The sequence below is a fragment of the Entelurus aequoreus genome, linkage group LG02 (genome assembly GCF_033978785.1).
Source record: "Entelurus aequoreus isolate RoL-2023_Sb linkage group LG02, RoL_Eaeq_v1.1, whole genome shotgun sequence".
Classification (NCBI taxonomy): domain Eukaryota; kingdom Metazoa; phylum Chordata; class Actinopteri; order Syngnathiformes; family Syngnathidae; genus Entelurus; species Entelurus aequoreus.
In genome coordinates this window covers 56,245,635-56,265,101 of record NC_084732.1, presented here as the reverse complement: position 1 = coordinate 56,265,101, position 19,467 = coordinate 56,245,635, and the positions used below count along the sequence as shown (strand labels likewise).

Sequence of the window (19,467 nt, the reverse complement as noted above, 5' to 3'; positions counted from 1 at the left end):
AATCAGCTCACCAGAGTTATCATCATCATCTTTGGGGATGCGCTCTAAGAGTGTGTCCAGGGCTTGGGTAAAATCCTTCATGATCCAGTATGCAATACTGCGCAAGAACGGGTCAGGGTGAAGTCTAGAACAGTGGTAACCGCTCCCGTCCCTGTTACAACCAAGAACCTTCTCATAAAGGAGGCCTTGGCAGGTGGGCGAGCTTTCAAAGTCTGCTTCATAAAGCCTTGCCACTATGATGGCTAATTGGAGATCCTCCATCTTTTCCATCAACACCTACATGCCACAAAATAGGAGATAAGAAGCTGCATAAAACTGTATCTAAGTACATGTGTATCAAGTGGATAACATAAATGGCTCATTATGTAATGATAATGATATCATATTTAAATCATATTTGGAAGATGTTTCTCTAGGTTTCAGAGACATGGAAATGAAGCAGGCAATGCTTACCATTTTCTTTCCCTGTCCGGCTATCTATATTTTGACTATGTGGTATTGCAAACACTGGCCAAGGAAAAATATGTGCAGATTAACTACACCTATTCAGTATAATTTAGACTTCTAAGCAGTAACGAAATGTAGCCCCATTTGTGATATATTAATATGAATCATGTATGGACATGATCAATACAATGAACTATACTTATTAATCACACATGCTGCTTAGTGTGAGTCGTTCACACCTCAATGGCGTCTTTGAGTGATCCAGCTAGCAAGAAGAAGGCGGCCGACTGTTCAAAGCGTTGCTTTCCCAGCAGGGAGAAAGCATTTTTTAGAGCTGCCTTTCGCCAGCGGTCTTCACTGAAATTGTTCTTGAAGAATTGAGTCATCTTTTCATCATGTTGGGACCTGAGAGAAACAAACAATTTAACTTGATATCACAATGAGCTTTTCTTTAAGTAAAATAAGGGATATGTCAATAAAATACAGAATTGCTCATTTTTAAAAGCTGATAAGCGTTTCACCTGAAGAGGCCCCAAAGTACAGCCTTTTTCTTCATGGCCAGGTAGAACAGAGCAGCATCTAAAGGGTCGTTGTGCCTCTGGAATGCAGCTTTGCCCAACTATAATATATAAAAATTATCATTACTAAAAAGTAGGTTCAGCATTTACAATGTACTAATAAATTGAAAAGAATATTTAGCAATGCTTTACGCAATTAAGTAAGCTTTGCCCTAATTTTTAATAGTAGAATATTTGGGAACTTTAAGAAGACATTTGCTGACCCAGCTATGCTATACATATAGTACAAGCCTATTTGATGAGAACAACATTTTCAAACATTTTAAAATTGATGTGAAGACAAAACAATAAAGGTGGAAATTAAAGAGGAATTTGGAATTTTGCCTATCATTCACAATCATTACGAAAGACATGATGGATGGAGTTTTTAATGCATTGCAAATATTAAATACCGTAATTTCCGGACTATAAGCCGCTACTTTTTCCCCTCGTTCTGGTCCCTGCGGCTTATACAACGGTGCGGCTTATTTACGGCCTGTTCTTCTCCGACACCGACAAAGAGGATTTCGGTGGTTTTAGTACGCAGGAGGAAGACGATGACACAATGATTAAAGACTGACTTTTCATATACCGGTAGGCTGGTTATTTTGATAACGTACAGGCGAGCACTTTGTCTTACTTTGCACCGTTGTATTATTTGTACTCTGCACGAATGCTGTTCGCCATGTCAAAGATGTGAAAGTTTGATTGAATGATTGAAAGATTTATTGTTAATAAATGGGACGCTCTGCGTTCCCAAACAGTCATCTCTGTACCGACAATCCCCTCCGTGGTAGCAGGAACCCTTATATACTACGGTAATTACACATCAAAACCCTGCGGCTTATAGTCGGGTGCGGCTTATATAATGAGCAATCTGTCTTTTCCTCTAAATTTAGCTGGTGCGGCTTATAGTCAGGTGCGGCTTATAGTCCGGAAATTACGGTACATTATTTCAAAAGTCTGCTTACAATGGAGCATATCTATGGGAGCTGCTCTATTCTGCCTATAGAGTCCTTAAAAACATCTAAACACCTCCATTAAGGTTTTATATACATGATGTAAGTATATACGTAATGTAGTAACGGGCACATTTGTATTAACATTTAATACTTACGTATTTTGATTATTTTAAGCATACACGGGCGGCGGAATAATTTAAAAAATGCATCACAACGTTCGCTTTTTTTTTTATTTTTACAATGTCACTGATTATTGCTCACTGCAGACTTTATGAGAACCAACAAACATAATAAAACATCACTTACTGTATAAGGTCTGCTGTCATGAGGATGCCAACTGCTGTGATTTTCATAGATTTCCAGTTCGATGAAGAATGACTCATAATTCTTGCGAAGAAAAGGGAGGTAGAGCCAAGTGTCTTTACGTGTAGTTCTCGCCATTTCCGAGTAATTTGGCTGTCAAAGTGTACCAACTTAACGGAATACAGACTCAGCCTTTTTCTATCCAGGTAAGAGGCATAATGTATGATCTACAATGGAGTTTGACGAGCAAGGAAGCAAGGAAACAGTGGACCACACAATGATGTAAACATTACATACAACCTTGTGATCACGGCGTTGCTATAAATAGTTTGTCTGTGTTAGCGCTTATAATAACAATATCACTTATACTTGGTTAATATTCAAGTCACAAAATGTAAATGGAGTATTGTTAGCGCTTTTTGAATGTTTTTTAATAGGATTTTTGGCGGGATAGAGAACCTCCCATTGGCTCCACTGTCAATGAATATGAAAGATCTGACAACGGATGGATTTTTTTTAATGCATTCTACATATTAAATAAACGTAAATTAAAGTCCGCTTACAGCGCAGCTAATGGAAGCTTTACTGTTCAGCCCATAAAATCAGATAAATAACATTCAAAAAGCAGCAACAATAAAACATTTACATTTTGTGACTTGAATATTAATCATTAATATTATTGTTATTATAAGTGCTAACGCAGACCATAGCGGCGACTTGATCACTTCGTGTGTGCCTATGTTTACATTGTCGAGTGCTCTGCTGCTTCCTCGCTACCCTGCTCCCTGCAAGTTTATTCTAGATCCTAAATCAAGGCTCTCACCTGAAAAGTAGATGGCTGAGAAGATAATATGACAAGTTGGGACACTTTGACAGCCATTTATGACCTGGAACTGGCAAGAATGACACAAAAAGAACATCTCCCCCCCTTCCCCACCCCGTTTCTTTGCAAGGATATTGAGACATTTTTCATCTAAATGGGAATATATGAACATCCTAGCAGTCTGCATCCTAATGACAGCAGACCTTGTACAGTAAGTGATGTTTTATTATGTTTGTTGGCTCTCATAAAGTCTGCACTGATATCAATGATGAAGAAAAGAAATGCAAATGTTGTGATGCGTTTTAGAAATTAATGGGCTGCGTATGCTTAAAATGATCAAAATACGTAAATATTAAATGTTATTATAAATGTGCCCGTCCGCTACTACATAACATATATACTTACATAATGTAAATAAAACCCTAATGGAGGTGTTTAGATGTTTATTTTAGGGGCTCTATAGGCAGAATTGAACGGCTCCCATAGGCTCCATTGTAAGATGACTTTTGATCAAATGTATTAAAATTTGGAATGCGTAAAAAAAAAAAAAGCAATTCGTTGTCATGTCTTTTATAATGATTGTGAATAATAGGCAAAATTCCAAAAGAAAGTGCAGTTCCCCTTTAAAGGCAGAACTTAAACTGAATCAGAGGTCAAAACTTTAGTATGTAAAAAGCCAATCACGAAAAACTGGTTTAGGTTGTTTTTTATTTTAGTTATTTATTTTAATTAGTCTGTCTTAGTCAAATAATCTGTCCCGGATAAACAATTCAAGTAATTTTCTCAAAGTAAGCTAAATGTTTCTGAGGGTTTTATTTGTAGACGTACCTTTTCCACAATTTTCCGCAAGGTGTTGATGTTGCGTATCCACCAACCGACACCTACGGCCCGGAGTTCAGACCACTGTGGGTCACCTCTCTGCATGGCTGGGATCATGTTGAGCAGCTCCTCCTCAGCCTCAGAGTGGAAGGCCCAGGCAAAGTGGCACGTTGACAGACCTAACGTGGTTAAATAGCATCAGAAAATAAGTGACAGCTGCATAAAAGGATTAACTGAACTGGACAATTCTCATTTAGGTAATTTAGCCTCATTTTAAAAAGTGACATATTTTTACCCTGGTGGAGAAGTTGCATGCGATAGAGTGGGGGCAGAGAGGTGAGAAGACAAGTATGAAGACGCATGGCCAGCAGGTACCTTAGTCCACATTCATCCAGAGCCTCGCCTCCTACAAACGCACAAGGGAGTTGTAAACTTGTGACTTTTATCCTAAAGAGCAAGACATCTCTATATTAAAATATCAACCACAAAAAAGTCCTTCAGTGTCACTCCAGTTCGTGTACTCCTCAGTCTGCGTTTTATGTCCCTGAACCCTTTTACCCTCTTTGTGCTTACTTAGCTCTGGAACAATCTGCTAATGTCTTCTCCTCAAAAGACTAAATAAACAGGATTATGAATTAAAGAAAAAGACAAAAAGATAAGGAAAATGGGATGTTTATATACAGCTACATGAGCACAAACAATGCTGTTTATCACAAATATTTGATGGCTGAAGAATACCTATGTTAAGGAACACACAATCAACCGAAATTATGCTAAACATAATATTCATAACCTTTAACCAACCTAAACACAGTATGATTTCTTACCCAGGACAGACAAAATACAATATGGAGATCTTCAGCAGTATTAATATCTGTATGTGTATATATAGATCGTAATTGCATTAATCTCTTCACAGTTAACATGTGGTTTTCTATCCTCTCTGATAGAGACTGCCGCCACAAATTGACCGTTGGGATTTGTATGACATCGCAAAACACTCAAATCTACTGCGGTCTACACAGCTATTCTAAATACAGTATGAAACAATTTACTAGTCTAAAATTAAACATTCTGTGTTTCGCAATGTATAACAAAAATATAATTCCACATCCACAAAAAAACACTATTTCCGACCTGTATACTGTTGGTCAGTGGAGCTGGTGACTTCAGCACTGGTGGTTGCTACTGTGTCAGCCAGGGCCACCAAGAACATTTGCTCAAGTCGGGTCAGTCCAGGGAGGCTGGAGTGCATAAGGTGACTGGACAACACCTAAACAAACCCAAGATATGTTTAAATAAAGGAGCCGCGTCATGATGATGCTTCAGATCAATCATTGCACTGTAATTACTGTTTCACCATTGCTATGTAGCTCTGTTCAATGCCTCTTATTTTGGCTCACTAAAAAACCTACCGTAATTTCCGGACTATAAGCCGCTACTTTTTCCCCTCGTTCTGGTCCCTGCGGCTTATACAAGGGTGCGGCTTATTTACGGCCTGTTTTTCTCCGACACCGACGAAGAGGATTTCGGTGGTTTTAGTACGCAGGAGGAAGACGATGACACAATGATTAAAGACTGACTTTTCATATACCGGTAGGCTGGTTATTTTGATAACGTACAGGCGAGCACTTTGTATTACTTTGCACCGTTGTATTATTTGTACTCTGCACGAATGCTGTTCGCCATGTCAAAGATGTGAAAGTTTGATTGAATTATTGAAAGATTTATAGTTAATAAATGGGACGCTTTGCGTTCCCAAACAGTCATCTCTGTCCCGACAATCCCCTCCGTGGTAGCAGGAACCCCTATATACTAAGGTAATTACACACCAAAACCCTGCGGCTTATAGTCGGGTGCGGCTTATATATGGAGCAATCTGTATTTTCCCCTAAATTTAGCTGGTGCGGCTTATAGTCAGGTGCGGCTTATAGTCCGGAAATTACGGTAGGTAGGCACAGTAGTAGGTAATACAAAGCCTACTTAATGTTGCCATCCTTGTATGTGGGATCTGCTTTAAAATACCTGTGCATGCTCTGGTCCAAAGTAGGAAGGACCATATTGGGAAAGGTTGATAACGCGGGACTTCTTTTCTGGTTTGTCAGTTGCAAAGTTCACAAAGTCGTCTGTAGTGACTGTTGCCACCTGCAAACATAGCAAGGTAAGTATTAAGAATACAATAACAAAAAATCAGACTTTATCTTTATCTTCTTTATCTTTATCTTCATTATTACTCAGCCTAAACTTCCTAAAACAAAATAATGACAACTAACCTGAAATAGGTCAGAATATTGGTCCTCAGTAGACTTCTGTCCTGCCTCACCATTGGCCACCTTGGGTCCTTTGACAGCTTCTTCTGCTCCTTTGAAGGAAGTATCTTCATCGGCCAGCATGAGTGCATAAAGAGGGAGTGGAGGGATGGAGTTGATTTCGGTGTAGTCCCGTCCTCCATCACGACCAGCTACTATAGTGTCTTTTGCGGTGCTGCCAGTCACACTGATGGTTCGGGACAGATGTCTTCTGGCTCCTCCTTCACCTGCCTCTACGTCCCTTACCACAGCGACCTCTCCAGCAATACACTTCACCAAATGAGCGAGAATGGCCTGACAAAAACATGAAATGAAGCAAGTAAATACAAAGGTAAAATAATAGCTCCATTTGGAGGTACTAAAGGATGGGGATAACTCACCTTGGCACGACGAACCTTTCCCAAATCCATGAGTTCAAGGAGCTGGGTGGGATGATACTGGGGTAGAGTTGGAGACAAGGAATGAGCTGCCTCAAAAAGTCCACCCTCTTCAAGTCCTGCTGGAGCACGTAATGCCTCATCTACTGCAGTGCTCCCTTCGAAAACACTCTTGGATCTCGCTCTCCCTTCAAAAATTGAAGAAGCTGTGGTATGACCGCCGGCAATGTCTGCAGAAGACAAGTTGCCCTCTTCTCCCTCACCAGGCTTCTTGTCCTGGTGCCACTGGGCATACACATGCATCTCACAGTCCATTCCCACCACTAAGATGCCATCCCTCACCCAGGACAATGAGACTGGTAGAGAAGGCGTGCCATCCACAGAGGACAGCAGGTCCACGGTCCGGAGCAGGATCCAGCGAGAGCGGATCCCTTGTTTAATACTGCCCCCTAGAGGAAGTGTGATGACAGCCACACCTTCTTTGCTGCTCGTCTGTTCGTTGACCATGCCAGAGATTCTACCGTACATCAGAATGTTGGATCCAACTCCTACAGTGAGAATGTGTGATCCATCTTCTTTTGACAACCAGTCCAGGTGGACATAGTGCTTGATGTTAGGTGAGTTGTGGTCTCGGCACATGTACAGGTCAGATCTGGAAAGAAAATAAATTTTGTTTTACCTTTTATCGGCCCAGGCAGGGTTTTGCAGGTTTTTTGTGATTGCAACAACTTTTTCAAAAACTTGTGGCAAAATTTGCAATATTATGAGGTTTATATTTTTCAATAACATTGCATCAGCTTGTGAGTTTATTAATTTGTTAACCACAAAAAGTATACAGTAGAAGTTTAACAAATCTAACAAGTGTTTTTTTTTTTTGCACACAAATGTGAGCATAGTTTGGAAAACAAATTCTGTATTGATGTTTCACACGTTTTATTACCACTCAGCATATAAAACCAAACATACAAGTAGAAACTAAATGGCAGTAAAAACGATCTCAATTTATTGTTTTGATCAACTATAATGAATAATTATTAATAACAACTATAAAAGCACTCGGCGTGTGAAGACCTCTGTCGAGAAATTAAAACCCTTTTGTCAGTCATGCACTCTCTTTGTTTCTGTGGGCAGAGGCGTTGCCGCTGGCTTACACACACACACACACGCACACGCACACAAGTTGAGCTTTGTGACATAATCGTAGGGTAACGTAGAAGAAATGATTCTGTAACAAAACTCTAATCACTAGAACCTTATCAAAATTTTGACATTTCCTAAAGGTTTCATCAAAATCAGCCCATTACTTTTTGAGGTATGTTTAGGGCTATCCTGAAATACTACCTTTCAATACCAGTATCGGAGCCTTGAGTAATGGCCCATACAGAATTAATTTAATACGGTATTAGCACAAATCGTAGCACATAATTTTACAATTGTGTAGTGTGTAATGTTCGAAAAGGCTTGATCAAGTGTAATTACTCAAAAAGAGAACACTAGTAGGTAGGAAAAAGAATAAACGACAAGCATGTGAGCACCCTTTAGAGAAAAAAAGAGAACAACTTCTATCGGCACAAAGTGCTGCCACACAGGCCCCAAAAGAAAATTCTGAAAATCAAGACTACATTTCTTGCAATCGGGTACATTTCTACACTATATTTTACTTTTAGATTTATTCTCATCTTCCAACATCTTTTAGCTGTCTTTTTGACACTTACATGTCCCATTTAATGTACCACATAATATTTTGGGGTTTTTAAGACATAATTTACTAACATTATTATCATTGAAATTGTAATGTAAAATTCTATAACAATGCATACAAAGAACTCAGAAAACGTTTGTCATTTGGCAAATCTATGCTGTAGCCACGCCCCCTCGAGTAATATACCTACGGTGTTGTGACTTCTGTGCACGTCCGTCACATCAAAAATATACTTTCTCGCTGGCTACTGATAAATACTAACCGTTTTCGGATTGTAATCATCCAGATATGATTAGCAGCAAGGTGCACAGCCACCAACGCTGTGGCTCGGAGAGCGAACAGAAGCAACAGAAACAAGTAAGTTAGCCAGATGGTTAGCTAACTAGCAAGCTTTATCCTCCTGATTGTCTCCCTGTCCTGCAACTCAGTGCAGCATTTAGGCAAGAGAAACAGCGAGTAACTGGGGCTAAAGCAACAAATTTGGTGTGGATCTTTTTTTTTTTTTTTTGATATTTCATCAAAAAAAAACAACTTATAGTTTGATATGAAAATAACTGTTTAACACATGAACATCTCTGTCTATGTACGTACACCTAAAAGCATTACAACAGCGTTCGAAATATAATATGCGGTAGCCACCTGACCTGCTGTAGACAAAGAGGTTGGAGTCCACGCTGACTCTCGGGTCCAGGGTTGATGAGGGTCTGTTGAAGTCGTCCAAGTGAAGAGTTTGCTCCAAGACCCACTCTGAGCCACCAGTAGATTCACACTCATAAATAGACACATGCATGGAGAACTCCTCCTTAGAAATCTGCAAGAAAAGTTGAGCAATGATTAACATTTATACAATAGTAAAAATTGAGAAGCAATTGAAAAGTAATGTTGATTATAAATTATGCAACATAATCATTTTAAAACACACTGTTATTCATTTGGTATGTATTTACATTTTACATCAATAATTAGATCAATAAAACTATAAACTATTGTTGGATGATTTAGAACAATAATCCCCGAATGGTGGGTAGCAAGTATTTTTTAGGTCTGCACAATTTTGGCTAAAAATAAAATCCCAATTTCTTTCTCTGAAAACTTGATTTTTAAATTATTTTGGTAAAAACTACCAAAAAAACGAATGATGGAACTTGCTGACATTATCATGTTATTTGTAATGAAATAAGTTGATAAAAAGGTTAAACAAACGTTATACATGTGTTTGTATGTATTTGTTGTATCATCATTCATTATTTGTATAAACATTTTAGATTTCTCAATAATTATATTGTTTATATTATTTCTATAATGTGCTATGGGGCCATAAAAAAACTGTCCCACAAATGGCCCCTGGGCCACACTTTAAATATCACTGGTTTAGTACATCACTGGTTTGCATATTTCACCAGGAATGTGTTACAAAAAGACAGAAGGAAGTTGATCTCTACTCATGTGGTGAAAACTTGGCCTGTCGTGACCGCTTGCACTTGATTACAGAATAAATACACGACGCAAGACATACTCTTTTTCAGTATTTCACTTTTAATGCATACAGCACCTCTCTTCGCTAAATGTAGCAACAAAGTTGCAAAATTGGCACCACAGAACCCGCCTGCTGTTTTTTATTCTCTGGCAAAGCAGGTGTGTATGACGCCAGTGCACTATCCATCCATCCATTTTCTACCGCTTATTCCCTTCGGGGTCGCGGGGGGCGCTGGAGCCTATCTCAGCTACAATCGGGCGGAAGGCGGGGTACACCCTGGACAAGTCGCCAATTTAAAACGGAATTATGGTATATCCACCACCGTTTCATTATAATTTGTTTCTAAGACAGGGAGAACCCAGGAGTGCCAAACATGCATTTGTGAGATTCTTTGTGGCCACAAATAAATGTATAAAATGGAAATGTTGACGTGCTTGTGGGAAGCGCCATATGTTTAAGCAGACCGGAGAGTGTTCTCGCAGGACGGAGTAGCGTACGATAGCTTGGAGACGCAAGACATGACGAGAGGAAAAAAAAACTTCTTTTTTTTTTTTACATCGTCATAATTCATTAGATTATGGTTTAAAATTGATTAATTGTGCTACCCTAGTACTCTATTACTGTACCTGTCCTTGGCGTGGTTGTTTAAAAGCCACAGCCAGCCTACCAGTGTAGGAGCAAGACACAGCAACAGGCCGCCCTGGCACCAACACAGCACTGTTATTGTCTTCCTCCTCGTTCATTAGATCCCACGGCTCCCATCGGTAAAACCGCATGTCCTGGTCATTGTCACCATCTCCATCAGCCCCCTCTACAGCACAGCACCAAAACCGCACTCGAGAGTCCGAGCAGGTAGTAACAATCAGATATGGAGCCAGGCAAACTGGGTAAATGGAGGAGGAACTGAGATGACCTAAAACAAGGAAAATTATTAGTTTGAAAAATAGAAAAAAAATTGGTACCAGATTAGCCGTCTTATTCTATACCGTACTATACCAACTTTATTTATAAAGCTCTTTAAAAACAACCACAGTTGTAAAACAAAGGGCTGTACACCACAAACAAAAAACAGAAAAACAGAAAAATACAGGCAAAGGAAAGAATAAAGCATTTAAAACAGAGGTAAAATATACAAAAAAGATCAGATAAAAAACATTATCTTGAGAACCATCAGTCAGATAAAAGGCGGTTCAAAAGTTAAAAACATAAACAGTTCAAAGTCTCATGTTTGGTTAAAAGCCAGTGAGTAAAAGTGGGTTTTAAGAAGTGTTTTGAAAGTAGCCAAAGAAGGGCCCTATCTCACATGGAGAGGGAGATAGTTCTAGGGTTCAGAACCCACAACAGAAAAAGCCCTGTACCCTCTGAGCTCGCGCTTTGATTATGGTACCTCCAGGAGCAGCTGATTAGCTGAACGGAGTGACCTGGTGGGGGCATAGAGGTGGAGCAGCTCAGAGAAGTAAGGCAAGGCAAGACCATGTAGGGATTTAAAACCGAATAAAATAATTTTAAAATGAACTCTAAAAGACACAGGCAGCCAGTGAAGTGAAAACAGGAGTAATATGCTATCTTTTACTTGTGCTTGTTAAAAGTGGGCAGCTGCATTTTGTACCAGCTGTAGGCGAGAGAGAGTACTAGCTAATTCCAAAATACAAAGAGTTACAGTAATCCAAGCGAGATGTAATGAACGCATGGATTACTGTCTCAAACTGTTACCTGGAAAGAAGTTTTTTAACCTTGGCCAGCAAATGAAAAAAAATTGGCTTTCACGACTGTGGCAATCTGACGTCCAATTTAAAATCACTATCAATACAAAAGCCCAGGTTGGTGACAATGGGCTAAAGTGCATCGCCAAGGGGCCTAAGTCAACGGGGAGTGCTCACAAATACCACTACGTCCAAATACTATTACTTCCGATTTCTTATCATTAAAATTTAAAAAATGTAGGGCTATCCAAGCCTTGATATCATCAAAACAAGTGAGTAGTGGCTACATTGAGGAGACATGTTTTCTCTTTAACAGAAAATACATTTGTCTGTCATCGGCATAACAGTGAAAAGTAATGTCATGCTTTCTTTGGATTGAGCCCAGGGGATGTAAATAAATGGAAAATGGTAGTGGCTCTAAAACTGAGCACTGTGGAACCCCACATGTCAAGGGAGCAACAGAAGTTTATCAACCAGCAAAATTTACAAAGAAGGTTCTATTTGTTAAATGTGACTTCAACCAACTGAAGATAGTACCGCAGATGCCCACTTGATGCTGTAGGCGGCTAATTAAAATATTATGATCCAACGCATCAAATGCTGCTGTTAGATCAAGTAAAACTAAAATCACATGATCACCTTAATCAGTTGCTCGGAAAATGTCATTAAAAACCCTTCATAATGCTGACTCAGTACTATGGAGGGGTTTAAAGCAAGACTTCAATTGTTTAACTGGGTAAAAAAAATCTTCTCTAAGATCTTTGGGAGGAAAGGCAGCTTATAAATGGGTCTAAAATAAGCTAAAACAGAATTGTCCAGACCAGGTTTCTTTAAAAGGGGTTGAACCACGGTGTGTTTAAAACTGGTGGGAACCACACCAGACGACAGACCGCTAATTAAATTGTTAAGAGCAGGCTGCCCTATGCAAGAATGAACTACTATTCTTTTGAATTGTGCAAAAATATATGGATATTGATATGAGTGAGGATGATGTTTGCTCATACTTACCAGCAGAAGGTGTGGCTCTGGTAACCTCCACACCATGGGGCAAGTCAAGTCGTTTGCTGTATACCAGTTTGGAACTAAGGATGAGTTTGCTGGCTGATTGCAAGTTGGCCGTGGAGGCTGAGCGGGGCAGAGGCCTGATAGGTGAGGTTTCTGGAGATGAGTCGACATTCATAACTTGATTGGGAACCATTAGCTGGCTCTGGAAGCCATAATCTTGGCTGATATCATCTGTACAAAAAGATATGTCAACATTAAAGCTAGCCTACACCTATACCTGAGCTATGAAAAGTTAATGCAGCACACCTGAACAAATCAACACTACAAAGAAAAACACTGTTTTTTAACAAATATCTGAAGCCCTCCTCTTACCAACACAAGCCTGGACAGACTGTAGGTGCAGGTGCCACATTTGTAGCACAGAGTTCCTGTTGAGATCCTTTTCTATCACCACCAAAAAGAACTTCTCCGAAAAAGGGGGAGGTTGGTAATCTGGTCAGAGCAAAGTTTAATTCAAATACTTCTCATATCATCTGTTTCAATTCAGGTTTACACTGCTATTCAGAATTACAGAAAGTAATGTAAAAATATCAAATGGCACACCTTCACTAGATGGAAAGGTAGTCATGTGTGTTTCTGGTTCCTTCTGAGGTTTATAACCTAAAATGAAATCCTCTTGGAAGACATGCAGTAGCTGAGTGTTGGCACCACACTATAATTGGACATAGAACATAGGATTTTATTATGTTTTGTGTTCACAATTTCAGCATTTAGTTAAATGTCAATGCAGCTTCTCACCTGGTTTGTAATGACATCCAGCTCTATAATACATCCAGGTCTGGCGGTGGACTGCTGGCTGACGATGTTGAATACTTCCCCTACTAGTTTCTGAGTGGTGAAATACATTTAAGAAATGTCAAATGTAAATTAAATGTAGTGACAATTAGGTTGTGTAAACTATATTGATGACATTTTGCAAAAAGGACAAACATTATATAACATTGTAAATATTTTCAAATTACATGTATATTATTGTATTTGACAGCCCACCCAATAAAAAAGTCCACAAAGTACAGTATCTTTACATTTAAACACAGGAAAAAAATGACAAGTTATTATGATTTTATCACATCAGAAATGGCACTTATGTAAGCTAGTCCACTCACAGATGTTTCTGGGTCTGACAGTTCATCTAGTAGTTTTCTGGCATCCACAACAGCTTGGTAGAGGCGTAGATTCTTACCATCTGATGCCACAAAGCAGGCGCTTGCACTATTACAGTAGGTTCCTGAAAAACACAAAATGAGTTGGACAGTTTTCAGCACAGTACATTATTACAGATCGATAATGCTGCAGAATACATACAAACAAGATGGTGATAAGGTAAGGTAGGGAATTTTGTACATCATAGGGGACTAGTGCATCGCATTGAATGCACTCCTAAATGCCAAATGTATGTGTAAATTAACTTAAATATCAGATTCAACCCAAAATCCAAGTGCATTTGTTAAAACATAAATTTAACAATTTATTTTCAATGTAATTTAACAAATGAATTTAAACAATTTGCTATATTTACCAAGTACAGAGCTGGGGACAAGTGAAGGTAACCAAGCAACATTGCTAAAAGCAGAGGTGTGTAGAGAGTTGATACGGGCCAGTTCAGAGACCCCTCCAGTGCATGACAGGGGTCCAATGTGGTCCACTCGCCACAAGATAAGCTCACTATATATGGCATTGGGGTCATGGAAGGTCCTTGTTGCTGCATTACGAAGCTGCTTCCTAATAAACAAAAAGATAAATTGAGTAGTTTGTTCATGGTTGCTTCATTAAGTGCATTTTTTCTGCCTTGTTTTCACTCTTTACCTAGGAAGTCCCTTTGGTATGGGAACGGTGGGAAGTTGTTCTTCTTCCATGCTGCCAGGAGCCGAGGGAGGCGTGAGGAGCGCATTATGGTGTGAAGAGGTGAGCAGCAATGGCAGCACTGTATGACAGGCTTGGTCATTCAGATGGAAACGGTGGCCACAATAGCGAAACTTGTGGGATACGGTCAGTAAATTTGAGAATGCGGAACGCTCAGCAAATGTTACAGCCCACTGAAGATGCAAGATCAACAAGAAATTAGGACGGAATGCTTAATACACACATAACATACTCATCTTATGAAGTTATGGGAAGACTAAAGCCATTTTTCATAACGTGTTGCACTTTGTATACCTGGTTGAGAGATCCATCAACATGCTTGGAAACCATCATGACAGCTGGACTAATGCCAGGTTTAGGGTTAGAAGAAGGTGTCATAACAGGTGAACCAAGGCCAGCTGAGGCTGAGGCAGAGTGGGAGACATGTTGAACCATCTGGCCCTGCGCGCCTGTCCTGGAACTCTCCATTTCCGTCAAAGTACAGGCGTACATCAGGATGTTTTTACTCAGTGAGTTGGCATCACCTGTAGGAAATGCCACTGGTATACGCGAGGAGAAGGACACCTGAAGGGAGAGTTCAAAGGAAAGAAAACCCAAAATCATTCCAACAGACAGAATATGAATTAACCAGCCACAATACTGTATACAATTGCACAGTCAAGAGACAATACAAGTGCCTTATAAAAAAAGGATGTAACTACAAACATCCATTAATTTCCTACCGCTTGTCCCTCTCAGGGTCACAGGGGGTCTGGAGCCTATCCCAGCTGCACTCGGGCGGAAGGCAGGGTACACCCTGGACAAGTCGCCACCTCATCGCAGGGCCAACACAGATCGACAGACAACCATTCACACTCAATTTCGAATGTCACATGGGTCTTTGTTGCGCTGCGCTCTAATATTCTAATATTTTGATTATCAAGCTTCAGGAAAGAGGCTTAAACCTTGTGTGGTATTAAACAATGCGGTTATAAACCACTGCAAACTACAAACACAAAAATAACTGTTGTATTAGATTTTATTTTATTTTGCAGGTGGAACTAATGTGGCCAGTGAGAGTGTGTGCTAGTGTGGCACTGTAATTCCATCCATCCATCCATTTTCTACCGCTTATTCCCTTCGGGGTCGCGGGGGGCGCTGGAGCCTATCTCAGCTACAATCGGGCGGAAGGCGGGGTACACCCTGGACAAGTCGCCACCTCATCGCAGGGCCAACACAGATAGACAGACAACATTCACACATTTACATTCACACACTAGGGCCAATTTAGTGTTGCCAATCAACCTATCCCCAGGTGCATGTCTTTGGAGGTGGGAGGAAGCCGGAGTACCCGGAGGGAACCCACGCAGTCACGGGGAGGACATGCAAACTCCACACAGAAAGATCCTGAGGCCGGGATTGAACTCACGACTACTCAGGACCTTCGTATTGTGAGGCAGACGCACTAACCCCTCTGCCACCATGATGCCCACACTGTAATTCAATACTGTTTAAAGCCTACAAGCTAATAATTAGGAACATGATTTTCACCTACACTTTCATAAAATCAAAAGCCTTTTTTTTTATCATTATCAATTATGTTCTTACCTGAACCTGTCTAAAGATGCCTTGGTTGAATTCATCCAAGTACTTGACATGCCAAACCAGGAAAGAGCCATCAGTTGGGTGGATTGTGAAAAGCATGTCGGGACTCTTGTTCCATTCTGTGGTTAGAATCTCCATTTTCCTCTCCAGCAGCATTGAGGGCAAAGGCAAGCTGGAGCTGGATCCTGGGGAAGATGCCTTTGTACTTCCCTGCTCCCCTGGCTCTTGCTCCTCTCCATGCTCAGATGAGGCTTTGTCAGACATCTCATCCAGGTCTAGAAATTCAAAGAAAATGTGCTTAATCAACAGCTGCATTAAATGTTCCTCTTTATCTGTTGTCCACTGGTCTGGTCGAGGTTCTTACCAAAGTCAAACTTTATAGGGGATCCCTCAGGGTCAATGGTGTATTCTGTGACATTGTCAAGCTGCTGTTCGGAGAGCTTACGAAGCTGTAGCATAAAAACATCCATAGAGGAAGTAAAGCTTAGGTCTTTATTATTGAGCCAGTGAACTACAAATCCTCCTGCCCCTGTGCCATCATCTGTGTTGAACAATGTAGAATCTGCCAGCACTGATGGGATGTCTGATTGAGAAAAAAAGAGTGAAAAGACAAGAGTCTATCAATATATATATAACCATATCGCCGTTACTTTTACTACTAAGGAGTAATCTAATTAATTACTTTTATGTACATCACAACGCCGTTACAGATACGTTTGATGTAACGTGACCAGTGTTGGGACTAACGCGTTACTTTCGGCAGTAAATAGTAATCTAATGCGTTATTTTTTATATCCAGTAACCCAGTTACCGTTACTACATGATGCGTTACTGCGTTATTTTATGTTATTTTTTTATGTAGTATCGGCTAGAAACAGAGGATCTGAGTGTGTTTTATTGGAGCGCTGCAGAAAAGGCAACGGAGAAGAGGCGCGCTGCTCTGTGTGTGGGTGTGGGGCGGGGAGGGGGGCATGTCTGTGTTTACTAACAAGACATGGCAGAGCCAAAGTCGAGTTTCTTAACATGGAGATATTCTCACTACTTTTCTTTTGTCGACCACAAAGAAAAAAACATTTTAGTTAAATGTAAGTTGTCTTGGATCAAAGATCCTATCCTAGCAATTCAAAAGCAACATGCTTCGACGAAGCTAGTAAAGAGAGACACACTTCACCTCCTAAGCAACAGCAGCTGGATTTTAACAAGGCACTGCGCACTGAAGGTACACACACTCTGTCAATTCTCTTATATACTCTTTCATTTTACACTTCTAGAGTGTTTGATTATCACATCACTCTAAATGTATAGACTATAAAGTTCACAAACATAAAGAGGGATGCTAGTGGGCCAGGCCAATCTTTCCTTATCTCTAAACTAAAACTGGGGAAATGTGTAGAGCGTTCTGGGCTTCAGACATGATTTTATTTCAGAAAAAAACGCCTGGTTAGGCTTTGTGTATGTAGTGTGTGCCTACCTTGGTTTACACCTATGTTGTTATTATGCTGTTTGTTACTTATGTATGTTATGTTGCAGCTATTTAAAATAGTTTTGTCAATTTGTTCTGGCCTGAAACAAATTGGCCCTTTGAAACATATCTTTGTCTTTGTGTGTTGTACGTAGACCACATTGCTTAGCAGAGTTTAGTGATGCAAATGCATGTCAAGTTGATCAACAGATTGTATTATTCTCCACTGCAATAACAGTACTGAAATGAAGGCTAAAAGGGCATTAAAGGGGGTCTTAAAAATTTTTTTAAAAATATATAAGTAACTAAATAGTTACTTTTCACAATAACGCATTACTTTTTGGTGTAAGTAACTGAGTTAGTAACTGAGTTACTTTTGAAATAAAGTAATTAGTAACTGTAACTAGTTACTGGTTTTCAGTAACTAACCCAACACTGAACGTGACACGCTACTTTAGATGTGGTTTTATGTCAAGATGTAATCGTCAAAAGCACAGCAAGTATAATGCAGGAAATATATATTTACTTGTGAAAGCAACAACCAGCACTACACTAAAATTAACTTGATATCAAATACAACGAAGAAATGTCACAAAACAAACAACACAAAAGTACACATTCTCATACACACACTACTACATTAAAGTTAAAGTTCCACTGATAGTCACACACACACTAGGTGTGGTGAAATTACTCTCTGCATTTGACCCATCCCCTTGTTCCACCCCCTGGGAGGTGAGGGGAGCAGTGAGCAGCATTAGAATAGTGAACAACAAATCAATGATTGACGTGACAAGCTTGCAATCCTACAATATCCCGTCTGTAGACAAGAAGACTACAGCCATGGCAGCACATCTCTTTATTGACAAGAGGTAACAAAATCCAGTGAAAATATTCTACAGAGCTGCCGTTGCAAGAGCTGACAATCACAGCTAAGCTAATTCTGCTCTGTCTGGCTCTCTTGCTGACGTCACATGGCAACATGCACTGCCTTTGAAAGGCACACATTCTACAATCTGCTTTCATGAAACATCTTTAAACTGCATATGCCAGATATTTTGAGTTTTTTTTCTTTAAAAAGTAACACAATATTTACTTTTCCTAGTAATTATTACATTTATTAAAGCCCAACTTAAGAACTTTCAGTTTTGGTTGATTTGCTAATGGACCAAAGTGGAAGTGTTTCCCAGAACGGAGACCACATTTCACACAAGGACCAACACGTTTTGCGCCAAACTGACACGATAATACCACAATGATTAGGTATGACTGATCGCAGTTTTTTCTTTACGCAGTACTTTTTTTTACGTTTGTTGCGTGGCTGGTCGTGTCAGTGTGGAACTGCGAACGATCAAGCTAGTGGCTATTTATTTCTACCACGCAAATTTCATAAAGGTAACATTAACATTATTATTTTGATTTGAGCATCGAAAGTCACTGACTAGTTTAGCAGGAACAGAGCCAAACCAGCATCAATCTGAAAATCCCTCCTCATTTTTTAACTCACGCCAGCGAGTGAAAGCTGGGTCAATCTTGATCCTTGACTGTCCTTTAATCTGGGTAGCCTCCCTTTTTTTTCTCTCCTCAGACAAAACTTTTTGTTTCTTTTGTTGTTTAACAGCTTCTACTATAATTTCACGTAGGTGTTTGCATCGACTTCCGTCTTCTTAACGAATAGGAAAAGGGAGAGTGATGTATGCCTTAAAGCAAGTCAGCAGTTTTGTATTTTTTTGTGTGGAAGGTTTCATGCCATCCTCCTCAAAGTTGCTTAGTGGCAGTGAGAGCGATACACAACCCTTAGGCCATGACAGAGGTGTCAATCAACAAGTTGTAAATCAATGTACCATCCCAAAAGTTCTGAAAATATTTTGTGAAGATTGAAAAGTTACTTAGTGCTGCTTTAAAGAGTAATTCCATTACTAATGTAATTACTTTTTTGGAAAGGTAACAGCAAACTATATGTAATTACTTTTTAAAATAACTTTCCTACCTCTGGAATATAACCACTGCACAT

General features: G+C 39.7%; 1 protein-coding gene across 6 annotated transcripts in view; it reads right to left on the bottom strand.

Annotated features, from left to right (window-relative positions):
* The window catches only part of dmxl2 (Dmx-like 2), an 85,588-nt gene that overhangs the window by 38,739 nt on the left and 27,382 nt on the right, over positions 1 to 19,467 (bottom strand). For all 6 annotated transcript variants that reach the window (XM_062029416.1, XM_062029434.1, XM_062029444.1 and 3 more), the window contains exons 10-30: positions 16,356 to 16,574; positions 15,995 to 16,266; positions 14,702 to 14,971; positions 14,351 to 14,580; positions 14,064 to 14,266; positions 13,651 to 13,772; positions 13,283 to 13,372; positions 13,088 to 13,196; positions 12,857 to 12,976; positions 12,488 to 12,715; positions 10,403 to 10,689; positions 8,944 to 9,110; positions 6,601 to 7,249; positions 6,185 to 6,514; positions 5,937 to 6,056; positions 5,049 to 5,184; positions 4,207 to 4,317; positions 3,921 to 4,090; positions 969 to 1,066; positions 687 to 852; positions 12 to 276 (exon numbers count right to left, since the gene is read on the bottom strand). In XM_062029416.1, coding sequence (XP_061885400.1) covers positions 12 to 276; positions 687 to 852; positions 969 to 1,066; positions 3,921 to 4,090; positions 4,207 to 4,317; positions 5,049 to 5,184; positions 5,937 to 6,056; positions 6,185 to 6,514; positions 6,601 to 7,249; positions 8,944 to 9,110; positions 10,403 to 10,689; positions 12,488 to 12,715; positions 12,857 to 12,976; positions 13,088 to 13,196; positions 13,283 to 13,372; positions 13,651 to 13,772; positions 14,064 to 14,266; positions 14,351 to 14,580; positions 14,702 to 14,971; positions 15,995 to 16,266; positions 16,356 to 16,574 — 4,362 coding nt within the window. The remainder of the gene's footprint in view (positions 1 to 11; positions 277 to 686; positions 853 to 968; positions 1,067 to 3,920; positions 4,091 to 4,206; positions 4,318 to 5,048; positions 5,185 to 5,936; positions 6,057 to 6,184; positions 6,515 to 6,600; positions 7,250 to 8,943; positions 9,111 to 10,402; positions 10,690 to 12,487; positions 12,716 to 12,856; positions 12,977 to 13,087; positions 13,197 to 13,282; positions 13,373 to 13,650; positions 13,773 to 14,063; positions 14,267 to 14,350; positions 14,581 to 14,701; positions 14,972 to 15,994; positions 16,267 to 16,355; positions 16,575 to 19,467) is intronic.